Raw genomic sequence first — 14699 nt, 5'->3', positions numbered from 1 at the left:
CTGCAGAAACGATATTAAACCTTGTAGCCCTAAAGGCTCGGCTCTATAAGTCTGCCCCTGACGGAGGTGTAATTTTATGTCTGATCTACAGCAGGAAGCCAGAAATATCACCTTTGTCTAATGAAGCTTTCACAGCTCTCTAAATAGTGAGAGTAATTACAGTGAGCAGTCGAGGGACTCAGGCTGCTGCCTCTTCTGCTGTCTGCTGTTACTGTGTCTCACACAGCGTCTGTCTCTTCATGAAGGACCGGTCTCTATGGTCAGCACACACTGACACTCCAAAACAAATTAGTCCTGGGGAACAATAGCCACGACAGTATCAGGAGACTTTTTAAGGTTCTGTTGAGACTCTGGCAGCTCTTAATGTTCATGTTGAACAAAGATGGAGGCTCGACATCGATAAAGTGCACAGAGTCTTTAGACTTTAAGTTTTATTTACATTTACAACCATTTACAACTATGATTTCCTCAACATTAACAAAAGTGTGTTTGCTGCCTCAAACACAGATTCCCACCATCCAGAGTAAAAAACCTCAAGTTACAATTTGAGTATTTGCGAATGTAAATTTTAGGAGACATGTCATAGACAGAAGTAGCGCTGTAGAAGAGGTTTTTAAAAACAAGAATAAATAGACTTGTGTTTTCTCCATGACTGGATCAGTTGGTGAAAGTAGGTGAAAGATTTGTATATACTTAGTGATGACCCGTTTGTCCCATCTGTCTTAAACCACAGTGATATGTGTCTGTCTATTAAGTACCCTAACATGGCCAATCAAATCAGCCCCTTTCTGCTGTGGTGCAGCGTATTGTCAGTTTCTATTGACAGAAGAAGAAGCAGGCCAACACCTCCGTCCAAACTTTACGCAGGAAGAAATTCACATATTTTTCTGGGCGGTTCAGGCTTGTAATCACCGTATTTATGGTGCCACAAGTTGGCCTATATATGACCTTTATTTAACCAGGTAAAATCAGTTGAGAACCAATTCTCATTTACAATGATGACCTGTCAGCACAGTCCACACAGTGACCGGACCTCCGTGAGCTGATGATGTTAAATCTTGGAAAGAGGTAACTGATATTATAAATTCCTCCCCCTCTGATGTTATGAAAACCTCTGCCCAGTGTAGGACTCACAATGAACAAAGACCACACAACATGAACAAAGGCCACATCCAATACAGTGAACTCAGGTACTGGAACCATGTTGAGGAGTGAGCAGAAGCAAATTATTCACACTTAATGCTGCCGATGCAATTTATTTATCATTTATCAACAACACTAATAAAGAGAAATGTGCTCCAAACGTCACTGATGTGGTGTTAATAAATAAACTGCATCGGGAGCTTTGCGTGTGAATAATTTACTCTCCAATCATTAATTAAATGGTTTAAACTGCAGTGCCATGTTTTAATTATTTATGTAAGTGGGATTAAATATGTAGAACTTCCACCAAACCTGTCTGTGGGGTTTTGGATCGGTCTGTTCATGTGTGCTCTGCCTACTGAAGCCATGAAAGTAGCTCTCCAACGGCTGCACAGCACTTAGACTTTGTTTGAGCTGGCTAAAGTGCAACTTTGACAATAAAATTGAACTCCACCGGCTCCACCACCCCCTGGTGGGTAGTCCCGTCCATCTCGGTGCAGCCGGGTTCACCATGATCCACGAAAATTGCAACTCGGTGCGAGCATGGAAAAAAAGCCACTTGCGCATTGATTTGCGCTGCACCAGGGCCAAAAACAGTTCTAAAGTCAGACTACATACAGGCACTGATGGTCAAGGACCAGTTTCTTTCAGGAAAAAATGTACACATGCGGACTGCACGTGTGAACATGTCTGCTTTTGCAGACTCACAATGGATTTATTCTCCTTCTCTCTTTATTTAAAGGGCCTTCCCACACCCCCTCATATATGTTTGCAATTGTTGATGCTATAACAAAAGTTCAATGTGAATGGAAAATCAGACACATATCAATAACATGAATGTAGTGATAATATTGTGATACAATAATATTGTATTGTGTTGAGAGATTGTTTGTTTTATTTTGTTTTATGTTTTTTAATTAAACTGCAATATAGCAGTCATAGTCAGCTTCAATGCCAATCCACCGTATGTACAATAAAAACAAGGCATTCGTTGTTTTTGTTTGTTTGTTTTTTATCTTACAAATTTCATTTTCCATCATTCAACACACATAAACCGTATTTTTTGAGTCACACCTTTTTCACTGCAGTTAAAATCTCCATAGTATCTAGCAGTTAAATCCCAGAATGACTCTTCATATATGTGGCGGATTTATGTAAATGTTCTGCACTTACACAGCTCAGTGGTCTCATGTAACATGGACCGGGGAAGAAAGCGTGTTCTGGTGTTTCAGCGATAACCTTGTGTATAACGCTACATTCCTGTTGTCCACCTGGCAGGATTTCAACCGAGCACTCCCCCAAACTGCAGATCCGGAGCCACAGTTACCTGCGTGCGGTGAGTGAGGTTTCAATCAATAGAAGCCTGGATACCCTGGACCCCAAAACCCTCCTCGACCCCAAATCGCTGCTGTCCTCACCCCAGTACCGCTCCCGCAATGAAAGCTACATGAGGGCCATGAGCACCATCAGCCAGGTTTGTTGCCAGCACCGCTGCCTTTATATTTACAGTCACCTGACCAGTTCAGAACACATAAACAAAGACTTGGAAGGACCTGCTATGAAATGAGAAGAATCTCTGACTCTCATTTCACTCTTATTCTATTCTATTCTATTCTATTCTATTCTATTCTATTCTATTCTATTCTATTCTATTCTATTCTATTCTATTCTATTCTATTCTATTCTGTAAACGACTAATTCTATTTCTTAATCCTCCTCTGTCTGTAAAAGGCTGGGTCAATGTTTAAAACGTATACCATTATTTATAACTATATATTCATATGTGTTGACAAACATAGCATTTTACTGCAGCTTTTCCTAAAAACAGTTCTGTGATGTCATTATTTAATTATGTCGTCGGAAAAAAAAAAAATCTCAATTTAAAAATAGAGCAGCCCTGTGTTTAAAAATGTGTAATTTTGCTTATTGGAGATGATGAAGATGAATTAGGAACCAGGAAGTCCAGTTTGAGTAAAACATCAATGAGTCTGAAGATTTTTCAGACATCAAATCACTGCACAGATTTAAGCCAGGAATTTAAAACGATCCCTTTTCTTTTATCCTGATAATAGTGATGCAGATCGTAAAAATTCAAAACAATTCAAAACAAAAGCCGTCTGCATCCTGAGACGACTTTTTTTTCATGCAATATGATGTCTGTGCTGATAAAATGACATAAAGAAACACCAAACCAGAGGAGAATCCCTCTCTGGATAAATTGAAAGAACGAAAGTCCCTTTAATTCCTGTTGCTGCAGTGGATGAGTATTTACAACACAATACAGTCCAGTCACATCTTCAGTAGGAAGCAGCTGAATATCTGCCACAGATGGAGAAGACAGTAGTAAGAGTCAATTATAAATCGATTAAGAAAAATACAAAATGACACTAAACAGCAATTTTTTTTCTCCATTTTATCCCACTTTGAATATTCATGCATCTTAATATTAGTTATATATAAGATAATTGGGAAAACTTTACGAAGTGATGTATTAATTAACCTTCGTTAAGGCCTTAACAAGCATTAAATAACAGTTAATTAACAGTTAGCTAATGGTTAAAGAACCATTTATTAAGGTTGTTTATGTTAACTAAGGTATCAATTTATGCCTTAATTAATAGTTGTTAAGGGTGCTATTGGCATTAGTAAATACAGAACTAAGATAACATGAACAACCTTCATAAATGATTATTTAACCATTAGCTAACTGTTAATTAACTGTTAGTTAATGCTGATTAAGGCCTTTACTCAGGTTAATTAATGTACTCTTATTGTAAAGTGTTACCAGATAGTTCATGAATGACCACATTAATGGCTCCCTCAACAAAGTGATTTTCTTTAGAGGAAGCAGTGTGTAGGATTTAATGGCTCTATTGTCACAATTGAAATACAATATTTATATTTTTTACTTCGCAGTCCCTCCAGGATTTGAATCCTTTTCCAGTAAAATTCCAGCAAAATTTACAAGTTCAGGAAAAAAAATATTTTTAGTTCTTCCTAATAGAGTTATGTGATCATTTCCTCCGTTAATAAACAAACTGCACATTACAGAACGAGCTGGAAATATTTGACTTATCACCTCATCTTTATTTCCTGAAGTTAAAGAACCTTGAACTGAAGTAAAGTCACTTTATAAAACAGTCTGTGACTGTAACATTGAATAAAAAGGCTCCATCTTCAATGAAAGTAAGTACTTTAAATGCTTTTTAAATCATATTAATTCAACATATACTCTATTAAGAGAAACGATGTGCAGTCTCTTACAACTGGAAAGGTGTATAAAACTCATGTAATCTAAACCATACAGTGAGATCAGACTGCTGCAGTGTGACCTGTAGTCTCCACTTGTCATGATAAGACCACATAATGAACCCGTAACTCCTGGTTTTGCTGTTTGTTTTTTTTTTTCTCGGTCAACCTGCATGAAGTTTGTTTTGATGATGAGAGGAGAAGTTGAAGAGCCTTTGTGACCAATGAGGAGTTATTTGTATTAATGGAGCGAGTTTTGTTTTGCTTCTATTGATCACTTTATTGTGGTGAAATGTCCTGAAGGGACTGTTTGGTGTGTAGGGACCTTTGTGCTGTCGTTCCCTGAGAATGAGGCTGTCTACATTGGTAGCGGGTCCTCCTCCACGGAGTCGGCCATGCTCGTACAGTCCACAGCAGACAAACCAAACGCTGACTCTAGAGAGGGCGTTTCACGTTCTTCCTGAGTTTTGCGGCCACTCTATGTTCTTCTGAATGCTTGAAAGAGGAGAGAGAGGCGAGGAGTATGCAGTATACTCATTTCTAGATGACACTGAGGCCCAATCCCCAGCATTAACAGCTGATTCTCTGAGATACATGATTTTGTCTTCATACTGTATATTTCCATAAATGTTATATTAACATTTCAGAGACTTACAAACTAATTAGGAGGAGTTGCGGCTACTGTGGATGCTATGAGTGGTGTCCCATTTCCTTCCTTTAAGATTTAAAGCCCCACCCCTTCTAGCTCTGTTCTGGATGGACACTACCCAGTGGAACACACTCCTAAACAAGGAATAGGGCCTTTATCCTACACACTGCCACTTTAAAACTCTGAGGTGACTTGCTGCCATATACCAGGGCCAAATGGTTAAAGTATGCATGTAGTTAAATCATGGTTTGAGGCAATATACTCTTGTTTTTTTGACTTTTTCTGATAATCCTTTAAATAAATGTTGTATTACTAAGTACCTCCACTGCACCAGCAGTGAACGGCGCCTCCCTGCTAACCCTCTAATGAACTCTGACCTCTGACCTCTACACTTCCCTCTGGCAGGCGGCTGCTTGAGCTTCTGTTCAAAACTACAGCAAGTAAAACAAAGATGTGCCCAATAAAGCCTTCATGTGCACCGCCTTAACCTCACCTTGAAACCTCCACTTCTATGAGTCGTCCCGACCCCGCCCCTCATCACCATGACCACACTGAACTGCCTGTATTAACCATTTCAGTAACCTCTTCTGCATGGATCTAACCACTAAATCCCCAGTCAACAACTACAATTACAGTTTGTTTTCAGTGTGAGTCAATATGAAAATGAATCTTAGCGCAGATTGTGAATATCCCCATGGGATGTTGCAGTAGGTAAGCTGCTTGTGTACGTGTTAAACGCAGAGAGATGAATTTACATCACAGTTGAAATACTGTACATTCTAGTGGAAACATCTTGCATTCAAATTTCTGGATAAATGGTGGTTATAGAAGAATAAGGGCTCTTTTTTCTGGCTAGTGCAAAACCAGATGTAAAACATGCAGTGTGCATCTGTGCCTGTCTGGTTTCCTCCTGGCAGCGGAGGAACATGTTGGCGTTGAGGTGAGAGGAGGCGCCGATAAGGTCGCGTTCAAGCTGGTTAAGTCACAATAACACAATTTTGGCACAACACTGCGTTTATCTTAAAACATGCTCAGACCACCACTTATCACAAATACAGATGCAGGACATTTTCCATGGCTTTTAAATCTCCCGACGCAGCCGCAAGTCCGGTCAAGATACAACAGCAAAAAAATGTATTTTCTCAACGTCAGACTGGAAAGCTTTTCCAGTATCCACAGTTTCGCAGTATCCACAGTTAACAGCAAAATCATTCGAGGTAGCGTGGCGGCTTGAGGAATCCTGCATGGTCTGTTTTTTTTAACCAAAGCATTGGTCCTGTTGACAAATTACTAAAATCTCAACATTAAGATTTATTACCATTAATTCCTTCCACCCTGGAGAAACCCAGGCCATAACTGCTGTAAAAATACAGCCTGCCTTATTTTTCTAAAGTTGCCAAGTGCAGCACATACAATGAAGAAGCTGCTTTGTGCTACTACCACAGAAATGTAAATACCATTTGTTGTGCAGCTACAGCAGGCTGATTGTTCTGGCAATACAAGCCCCACCCATCTGACAACAAGCCCCGCCCCCTGCACTGCTCGCTGGTGTACGTCCACACTGGCAGGATTTCTGCTGCAGCACTGCTACTGACGGCCCTCTTTATTTTTACTCTTTATATCCTTTACATAAAGGTCAATAACTACAAGTTTGATTTCATTTCATCAAAAATTCTATTCATATTTAGTTTAGACAGAAAATAATCAAGAATAGTGCTGAATTGTAAAATAAAGAATTTTAAAAAGTGGCGCTGCTGAACGTCACCATGTCACATGACATTAAAAACCCTCGGGACCAAGATGGCCATACTTTTCTAATTCAGGCGCTGCCGTTGCTTCTCCATCTACACCAAATAGGTTCCACCTCTGTCACGAAACAACTGTCATCTCCTCAAAGGGAATCATCTTTATTTGATCTCCCTCTTCTTGCAGCTCATTTTTGACATTTTGACAAAATACTATAGTTATAATTTTATGGAAAAAAGCTTTGAAAACAATTTAGTCAAGGATTTTAGTGCCTGTAAAATAAATGATGTCCTTTCAGGAAATGTTTTTTAATCCCTTCTTTCTTTCTACTGTCCTGCAAATATGGTTGTCTTTTTTTTCATTGGATCTCAATTACCTCCATAAAAGCATTGCTGTAGTTCAAGTGTGACCTTAACCCATCACCTTATATGCTTTTATAAAACATTACTCTGAATACATTCCATGTGTCAAAAAACTAAAACAACCTCGTGTCTGGCCTGAAAATGTTTTAGAATATTTTCAGGAGGGAAAAAATGTGTGTGGAGGTTTTGTAAAAACCTTTTTCAATTGAAAGAATAGAACAGCTGTGCAGATTTTCTGCTGTGAGTTGTGTGAACAACCTGCTGCTGTGACACAGGTGTACTGATTATCCCAAATTTGTCAGCACGAACCTTATTGATGAAGCAATTTTGCAATGGAACAGGTGTTCTGTGTTTCTTTGCTCCAAATGAGAAACAGAATAGAAGCATAATAGAAGTGTATGAGGAGGTAGAGGACAAAGTTTGTAAAAAAAGGAAACACTGCTGCTGTAATTAAAGAGCGTGAAAATGTGTCAGACGACAGTGGACCGACTGAATGTGTTAATACCCTAAAAACATAACTCAAATTGTCATAACTATACTTTTAAGGGGTTATTGGATTAAATGATCAGTTTTACACCTTGATTCCTTAAAGCGCTTCAAAGGCTCACAATCATAGACATGTTTCATATACTTTATATCATCCATGTATAATATATCATTCCTTATCCTTGACTTAATTTAAAACACTTTTGCAACTTTATTGACCGTTTCTAATCATTTCAATATTTGCAATTAAGTATTCATCAAACCTCAAATAACAATATGAACTGCAGTCTTCGTAAACATACATTTATTTTGTTACTTATGTTTAAGCAAAATGGACAAATTCTGTTAAAACATGGAAAAGCTGTTAGAAATTAGTTTCTAATCAGAGTAACAGCTGACTGAGAGGAACCAGGATTAATTAAACTTGGCTGTTAATCTGGTGTGGAGCAGGCTAGTTGCAAACTAAATCTCCATGGTAACTTTGCTGCTTTCCTGAAACCGAACCACGGCTTAATTAAACCAGGATACCTGAATCCAGGCTGAATCCCTTATCCAGGTTTTGTGAAACAGATCACAGGCCTGCAAGTTCAGGTTTTTGTATTTGTTAATTTGCACCTCAAGACTAAAGGATTTTGGGGAGTTTTTCTGTTTTCTTTTTGTGTGTATGTGTTTTGCACTTCAATGCCTCCCTGGAAAATCCTCCTAAAGTGTTTTTATGATGGCACTTTGCTGGTAGAAGTCCAACCAAGGAGCAATTGCCATCAAGAAAGCCCTCAATAACGCCCTGTTGAGACTGCATGCAACACTCTGCCCTTTTAGAAACCGTGATATTTGAATGATAACAGCCAGGAGGTTTCTCCATCGTCCGCCATCTTCATTCTCCTCTCTGTTTGTCCTCTCTTCTCCATCTGCCGGATGTCCGCTCGTCCTACAGCTCAGTGAGGTGGAGGTGAACGGGCAGATTGAGCAGGTGTGTGAGCAGGTCTACAGTGAGATGCAGGCTCAGGCCATGGAGGCTGCCATGGACAGCATGGACACGATGGACACCCTGCCCATGCCCGGATGCTTCAGGATGCGGAGCCACAGCTACGTGAGGGCCATCGACCAGGGCTGTGCTGGGGAGCACGAAGGAGAAGGAGGGAGACCGCTGATCCTGCTCCCGTCCTCCCCACCGCGCACATCTGCCACCACCGTCAGGACCATCCAGAGCAGCACAGGTAAGGAGCCATGTTTGTTTGTTTTTTTAATCTTCAACTGTTCATACCAGGAGCCACATAGAAGAGTTCTGAGTTGTGGCTGTTTTAAATAAGAGAATTTGCTGTAACATGATTATATCAAGGTAAACATCACTCTGAATGGGAATAGCATTGCTGGAGATTTGCCGTCAGGTCACCTGTCAAGCTTTGACGTGCATCACTAAGGAACATATTTCACCATTTTCACAGAAATGTTGGTTTTCAGGAAGCTGCAGATTTGGGAAATGTGCTGTATTTGTGTTGATTTGCTTCAAAAAGCTGCAGCTTTTCACGTCAAGTTATCTTCAGTAAGATGACAAAGGGTTAAAAAGTTTGGTCTGCCACACGCTGTCTCTTTCAAAGGGTAGAAACTCTCCAGAACTGCCCCACAATTAAGCCAACACCATTCTAATGTTCTAAAAATAATGTTCACAGTTGTCTGTCAAGTTGATTCAGTTGAAATTCATTTACGTTTTGTATGTGCTTGAAGACCCAATTGTCTGTAAAACGTACATCACGCAAGACAGCCAATAAAAACAAATGCAAAGTTGTCATATTGAAATCGTTGAAGTGTGTTTCTGCCACATTGTTCGCTGTTAAATTTACTGCATTTGGCCTCAATACAAACTGAACACTTCCTGAATCCATTTTAAATCGAACGCTCTCTTCAGTGACAGGAGAGAGAAACTATTTAGGTCTTCTACTGTGAAATATTTTCAGGAACGTCTTGTGACTGAAACCTGACAGTAACACTTTAAGTAATGCGGAGAAACCTTGGAAAGCGCACGACTCCATTGTTGACATTATTAAATTAAAGTGATGGAAAAAAAAAATCATTATTGACTGTTGTAGAAATGAGTCACAATTAAGCCGTGCACTTCCTGGTGTGTGCGTCGTATGAGCGCTGCAGGACTTCAACCAATAGCACTGCAGCCTTGGCCAACACACATAGAAAGGGTGTGTTGAACATCATATTCTGTCAGGGAAATGCACATTTCATGGTGATAACACATGATCATGTAGTGTTCGTCACAATACTCGTGATATCATCCAGCTCAGCCAGTCTCGTATTGTTTCCTGTTGTATAACACAAAGAGATGCCATTCATGGCCATTTATTGGAAATCGAAACTCCATAAAGAAAGTAATTGCTGTGTCCGGGATCTCTTGCATTCACGTCCATTTTCCACTTCCCTGGTACTGCTGACATGGTTATTTTTATGGGAAAGCCTTTTGGTATAAAAAGAGTGTGCAAGCAGTCGACACATCCGGTGATAGTGACACCTAGTGTTCACAATGGGATCCGCATTTAAGTACAGCAAGCTGGCAAATCATAATTTTCCTTTTTTAAATAGCTCACAACTTTTTGAAAATGTGGCCGTAATGATAATTGGCATACCGTGTACCATCCATCCTCTGAGTTCACGCAAACCCAGCACAAATTACCTTTAATAACGCCGCAGTATGAGAGGAATGTTAACTATACAAACCCACAAGAGGAATACAGACAGGACAGACATTATATGTACAAAACAATTAAATAGTTTAACAGTGACTTAACTTTAAATTCCCCAAAATTGAGCTGCCTATTAGATAATACTACTAATAATAATATTCACTTTATTTCTGTAGCGCTTTTCAAAAACAAGTTACAAAGCGCTTTACATAAATTTAAAAAACAATATGCAACAGTTAATTATATAGAATGATAAAATACCACAAAAATAAAACAGACAATAAAACATAATGGTTGAGTCAATATTTTATTCTCTAACCTCATTTCAGTGTATAATAAAATAAATTGTCGACTCTTTGGAGGACTTTTGAATCAATGTTGATTCAATGTCAATTATGGTTGAAAATTCTATCATAACTAGCACTTTTACTTTTGTTTCAATGTCAAGTATCAACGTAGATTTAATACTACTGCCAGATGATGTGCAAATAGTTTTTTACTATCTGGGCTATAATGTATAGAGTTAACTCATGTTTTAAATCTGCCCTACGGGGTGCATACAATCCAACTTTACAATCATTAGTTATATATACGGTAGGTAGGTAGGTAGGTATTTACTTTATTAATCCCCGAGGGGAAATTTTTTCGCTACAGCAGCATACATACAGAAGCAATAAGATAATAATAGAAACAATAGAATAAAATAATAGAATAGAATAGAATAGAATAGAATAGAATAATAGAAAAGCAATAAAATAAAATAGCAGTAAAAAATATAAATATAAAATATAAAATGCACAGTATATACAGTATATATCTATATATATTATATATATACAGTACAGTATATATCTATATATATAATATACAAACAAACTAAGAAACACAGTCAACAGTGTTATTGTACTGTGATGGATTTTGCCAGAGGTGAGTTATTGTACAGTCTTATGGCAGTGGGCAGGAATGATCTCCTGTATCAGGAATGATCTCCTGTATCAGGAATGATCTCCTGTATCTGTCCTTGTGACAGCAGCTGGAGGAACCTTTTAGAGAAAGTGCTCCGCTGTCCCTGCAGCAGGTGGTTGAGAGGGTGGACAGGATTATCCAATATGGACAATAGTTTGTTCAGCGTCCTCTCCACCACCTTTTCCAGACTATCTAGTTTGTAGCCGATGATGGAGCCGGCCTTCTTAACCAGTTTGTTAAGTCTGTTGGTGTCACCGGCTCCAATGCTGCTCCCCCAGCAGACCCCAGTGAAGTACAGTTCACTGGCCACAACAGATGGTAGAACATCTCCAACATCTCGCTGCACACATTGAAGGATCGAAGTTTCCTCAAGAAAAAGAGTCGACTCATCCCCTTCTTGTAGACAGCGTTGATGTTGGTCTTCCAGTTCAGTCTGTTGTCATGGAGACACCAGGTACTTGTACTCCTCCACCATGTCCACCTCCTCTCCCAGAACTCTCAGCGGTTGTGGAGCCGTCGTCTTCCTCCTGAAGTCGACCACCATCTCTCTGGTCTTGGCCACATTCAGGAGCAGGTGATTCCTTCCCGCCCACTCCACAAAGTCCTCCACTCCTGCCCTGTACTCGTCCTCCCGTCCGTCCCTTATACATCCTACCACTGCAGAGTCATCAGAGAACTTCTGCAGATGTCTTGACTCTGAGTTGTACTGGAAGTCAGTGGTGTAGAAGGTGAACAGGAAGGAGACAGAACAGTTCCCTGAGGAGCTCCAGTACCACTGACCACCGTATCAGACAGCACACTGCCCAGACGGACAAACTGTGGTCTGCCTGTCAGGTAGTCAGTGATCCAGGAGACGGTGGACGCGTCCACCCCCCCACCACCTGCAGCTTCTCACTCAGCAGCAGTGGTTGGATGGTGTTGAATGCACTGGAGGAATCAAAGAAAGTGATTCTCACAGATTCACCGGTTCCATCCAGGTGAAACTGAGCTCGTTGCAGCAGGTAGATGATGGCGTCGTCCACTCCCACACGAGGCTGGTACGCAAATTGCAGAGGTTCCAGAGAAGATTTCACCAGCGGCCTGAGGTGGGCCAAGACCAGCCTCTCCAGCACCTTCATCACATGAGATGTGAGGGCAACCAGTTGGTAGTCGTTGAGGCTAGGTGGAGTCGTCTTCTTGGGGACAGGAACCAGACAGGACGTCTTCCACAGCATCGGGACTTCCTCCTGCTTCAGGCTCAGGTTGAAGAGGTGTTGTAGGACCTCAGCCAGCTGGGCGGCGCAGGTCTTCAGGACCCCGGGGCTGATGCCGTCAGGTCCTGCAGCCTTGCGCTGGTGGATTCTCTCCAGCTGTCTCCTAACCTGGCCAGTCGTCACAGAGAGGGGGGTGAGGGGGCGGGGGGGTCGAGGTGTCGATGGAGGAAGAGCCCTTTGAGATTGAGGGCTCTATGCAGTTCACCAGGGGGCGCAGAGGGGGGGGGGCAGCAGAGGTGTTTGGGAGGTGTGAGGTGTGGAGGAGACAGATGAGGGCGGTGAACTAAACCTGTTGAAGAAACAGTTTAGTTCATTTGACCTCTCCAGGTTCCCCCTGGTTGTTCCTCTCCAGGTTCCCCCTGGTTGTTTCTCTCCAGGTTCCCCCTGGTTGTTCCTCTCCAGGTTCCCCCTGGTTGTCTCTCTCTCCCCTTGAACCCAGTAATCTCCTTCACACCTCCCTCACGATGTTCTGCTGGAGTTTTGTCTCCAGCTTCCTCCTGTAGGAGTCCTTGCACTCCCTCATCTTCTCCTTCAGGTGGCGCTGCACTCTCCTGAGCTCCTCCCTGTCCCCAGACCTGAAGGCTGCTTTCTTCTTATTAAGAAGAACTTTCAGGTCACTGGTGATCCATGGTTTATTGTTGGGGAAGCATTTTACAGTCCGGGATGGTACGGTGGAGTGTTCACAGAATTTGATGTATTCTGTGATACAGTCCGTCCTGCTGTTGATGTCCTCCCCATGTGGTCCAAACAGCACATTCCAGTCCGTGGACCCAAAGCAGTCCTGCAGGGCGTCTTTAGCCTCCTGTGTCCACCTCCTCACAGTCCTGGTGGTTACAGGTTGCCTCTGCACCAGGGGGACATACCTGGGAGTCAGCAGGACCAGGTTGTGGTCTGATCTACCAAGGGGGGGGGGCAGTAGTACTGTATGCATCCATGGCATTAGCATACAGTAAGTCCAGAGTTTTATTGTTCCGGGTGGGGCAGTTCACATACTGGTGCAAAGTTGGCAGTACTTTATCCAGACTGGTTAAAGTCTCCAGTAACTAACAAAAATGCACCGGGATGCTGAGTCTGCAGTTTGGACACAGTGGAGTAGATGGTGTCCACTGCTGCCTCTACGTCAGCTGATGGAGGAACGTACACAGCGATAACAATGGCGGACGTGAACTCCCTCGGCAAATAATAAGGGCGCATCCCCACGGCTAGCAGTTCAATGTCCGGGCTACAGAAACGTTCCTTCACACACACGTGGTCGGGATTACACCACCTCTCGTTCACATAGACTGCAATCCCTCCACCTTTCTTCTTAAAAAAATTTCCCCTCGGGGATTAATAAAGTATATACCTACCTACCTACCTGCCTACCTTACCGCTCTGCACAACGTCTCTGTCCGCCCGAACGGTCCTGAAGCCGGGTACGGCCGCGCTGTGGTCCGGGAGATGTGAGTGCAGCCATGTCTCGGTGAAACACATGATGCTGCACTCCCGGTACTCTCTCTGGGTCTTTACCAGCGCCGAGCTCATCCGTCTTGTTGGCCAACGACCTCACGTTCCCCATTAAGATCTCCGGTACCGCTGGTTTGTATTTCCTCCTTTCCGCCTTTAGCTTAGCTCCGGCTCTGCAACCTCGACGTCTTCTCCGAAGTTCAACGGGGATCTCAGGCCTCGCTCCGGGCAGCAGCAGTAGAGGCCGACTCAGCGTGATCAGCTGATCACAAGAGTAAACAATAACAGTGCCCCCATCCAGAAACGTGGAAAAATTACGGTCCATTGTCTGACCGTTAACTTAACACACGAGAGAGAGAAAGAAAAAAACAACAACTCCGAAGAGGAGAAAGACTTAAATACTAATAATACTAATAACAAGGGGAGGGGAGCTGCTGCAACAGGCTGCCGCTAGCGCGGCACCATCTTGAAAACCTACGTAATATACATATATATATATATAAAAAATAAAAAAAACTACTAACAGCAGGGCAAGAATATATAAATTCTCCCAAACCACTGAAACTCAGGGAGCCAATGTTTCACTAAAGTGTATCACCCATGCAGGTGGGTCCAACTCAAAAGCTCAGTAACCTTTTCAGCCCATAAACCATTCGAGTCATTCAGCGGGCAACATGGGGGAGTACACTTATCATTTCCCTTGAAGCCA

General features: G+C 41.9%; 1 protein-coding gene across 6 annotated transcripts in view; it reads left to right on the top strand.

Moving 5' to 3' along the window:
- LOC138635522 (disks large-associated protein 1-like) overlaps window positions 1-14699 on the top strand; it is a 129040-nt gene that overhangs the window by 60383 nt on the left and 53958 nt on the right. For all 6 annotated transcript variants that reach the window (XM_069723032.1, XM_069723034.1, XM_069723033.1 and 3 more), the window contains 2 exons: window positions 2422-2617; window positions 8570-8852. In XM_069723032.1, coding sequence (XP_069579133.1) covers window positions 2422-2617; window positions 8570-8852 — 479 coding nt within the window. The remainder of the gene's footprint in view (window positions 1-2421; window positions 2618-8569; window positions 8853-14699) is intronic.

Source organism: Brachyistius frenatus, unplaced genomic scaffold (genome assembly GCF_029030835.1).
Source record: "Brachyistius frenatus isolate BFR_SWC_R1_liver_20210118 unplaced genomic scaffold, ASM2903083v1 Contig_314, whole genome shotgun sequence".
Classification (NCBI taxonomy): Eukaryota; Metazoa; Chordata; class Actinopteri; family Embiotocidae; genus Brachyistius; species Brachyistius frenatus.
The sequence above is the reverse complement of the archived record's forward strand: the minus strand, read 5'-3'. Positions and strand labels throughout refer to the sequence as shown.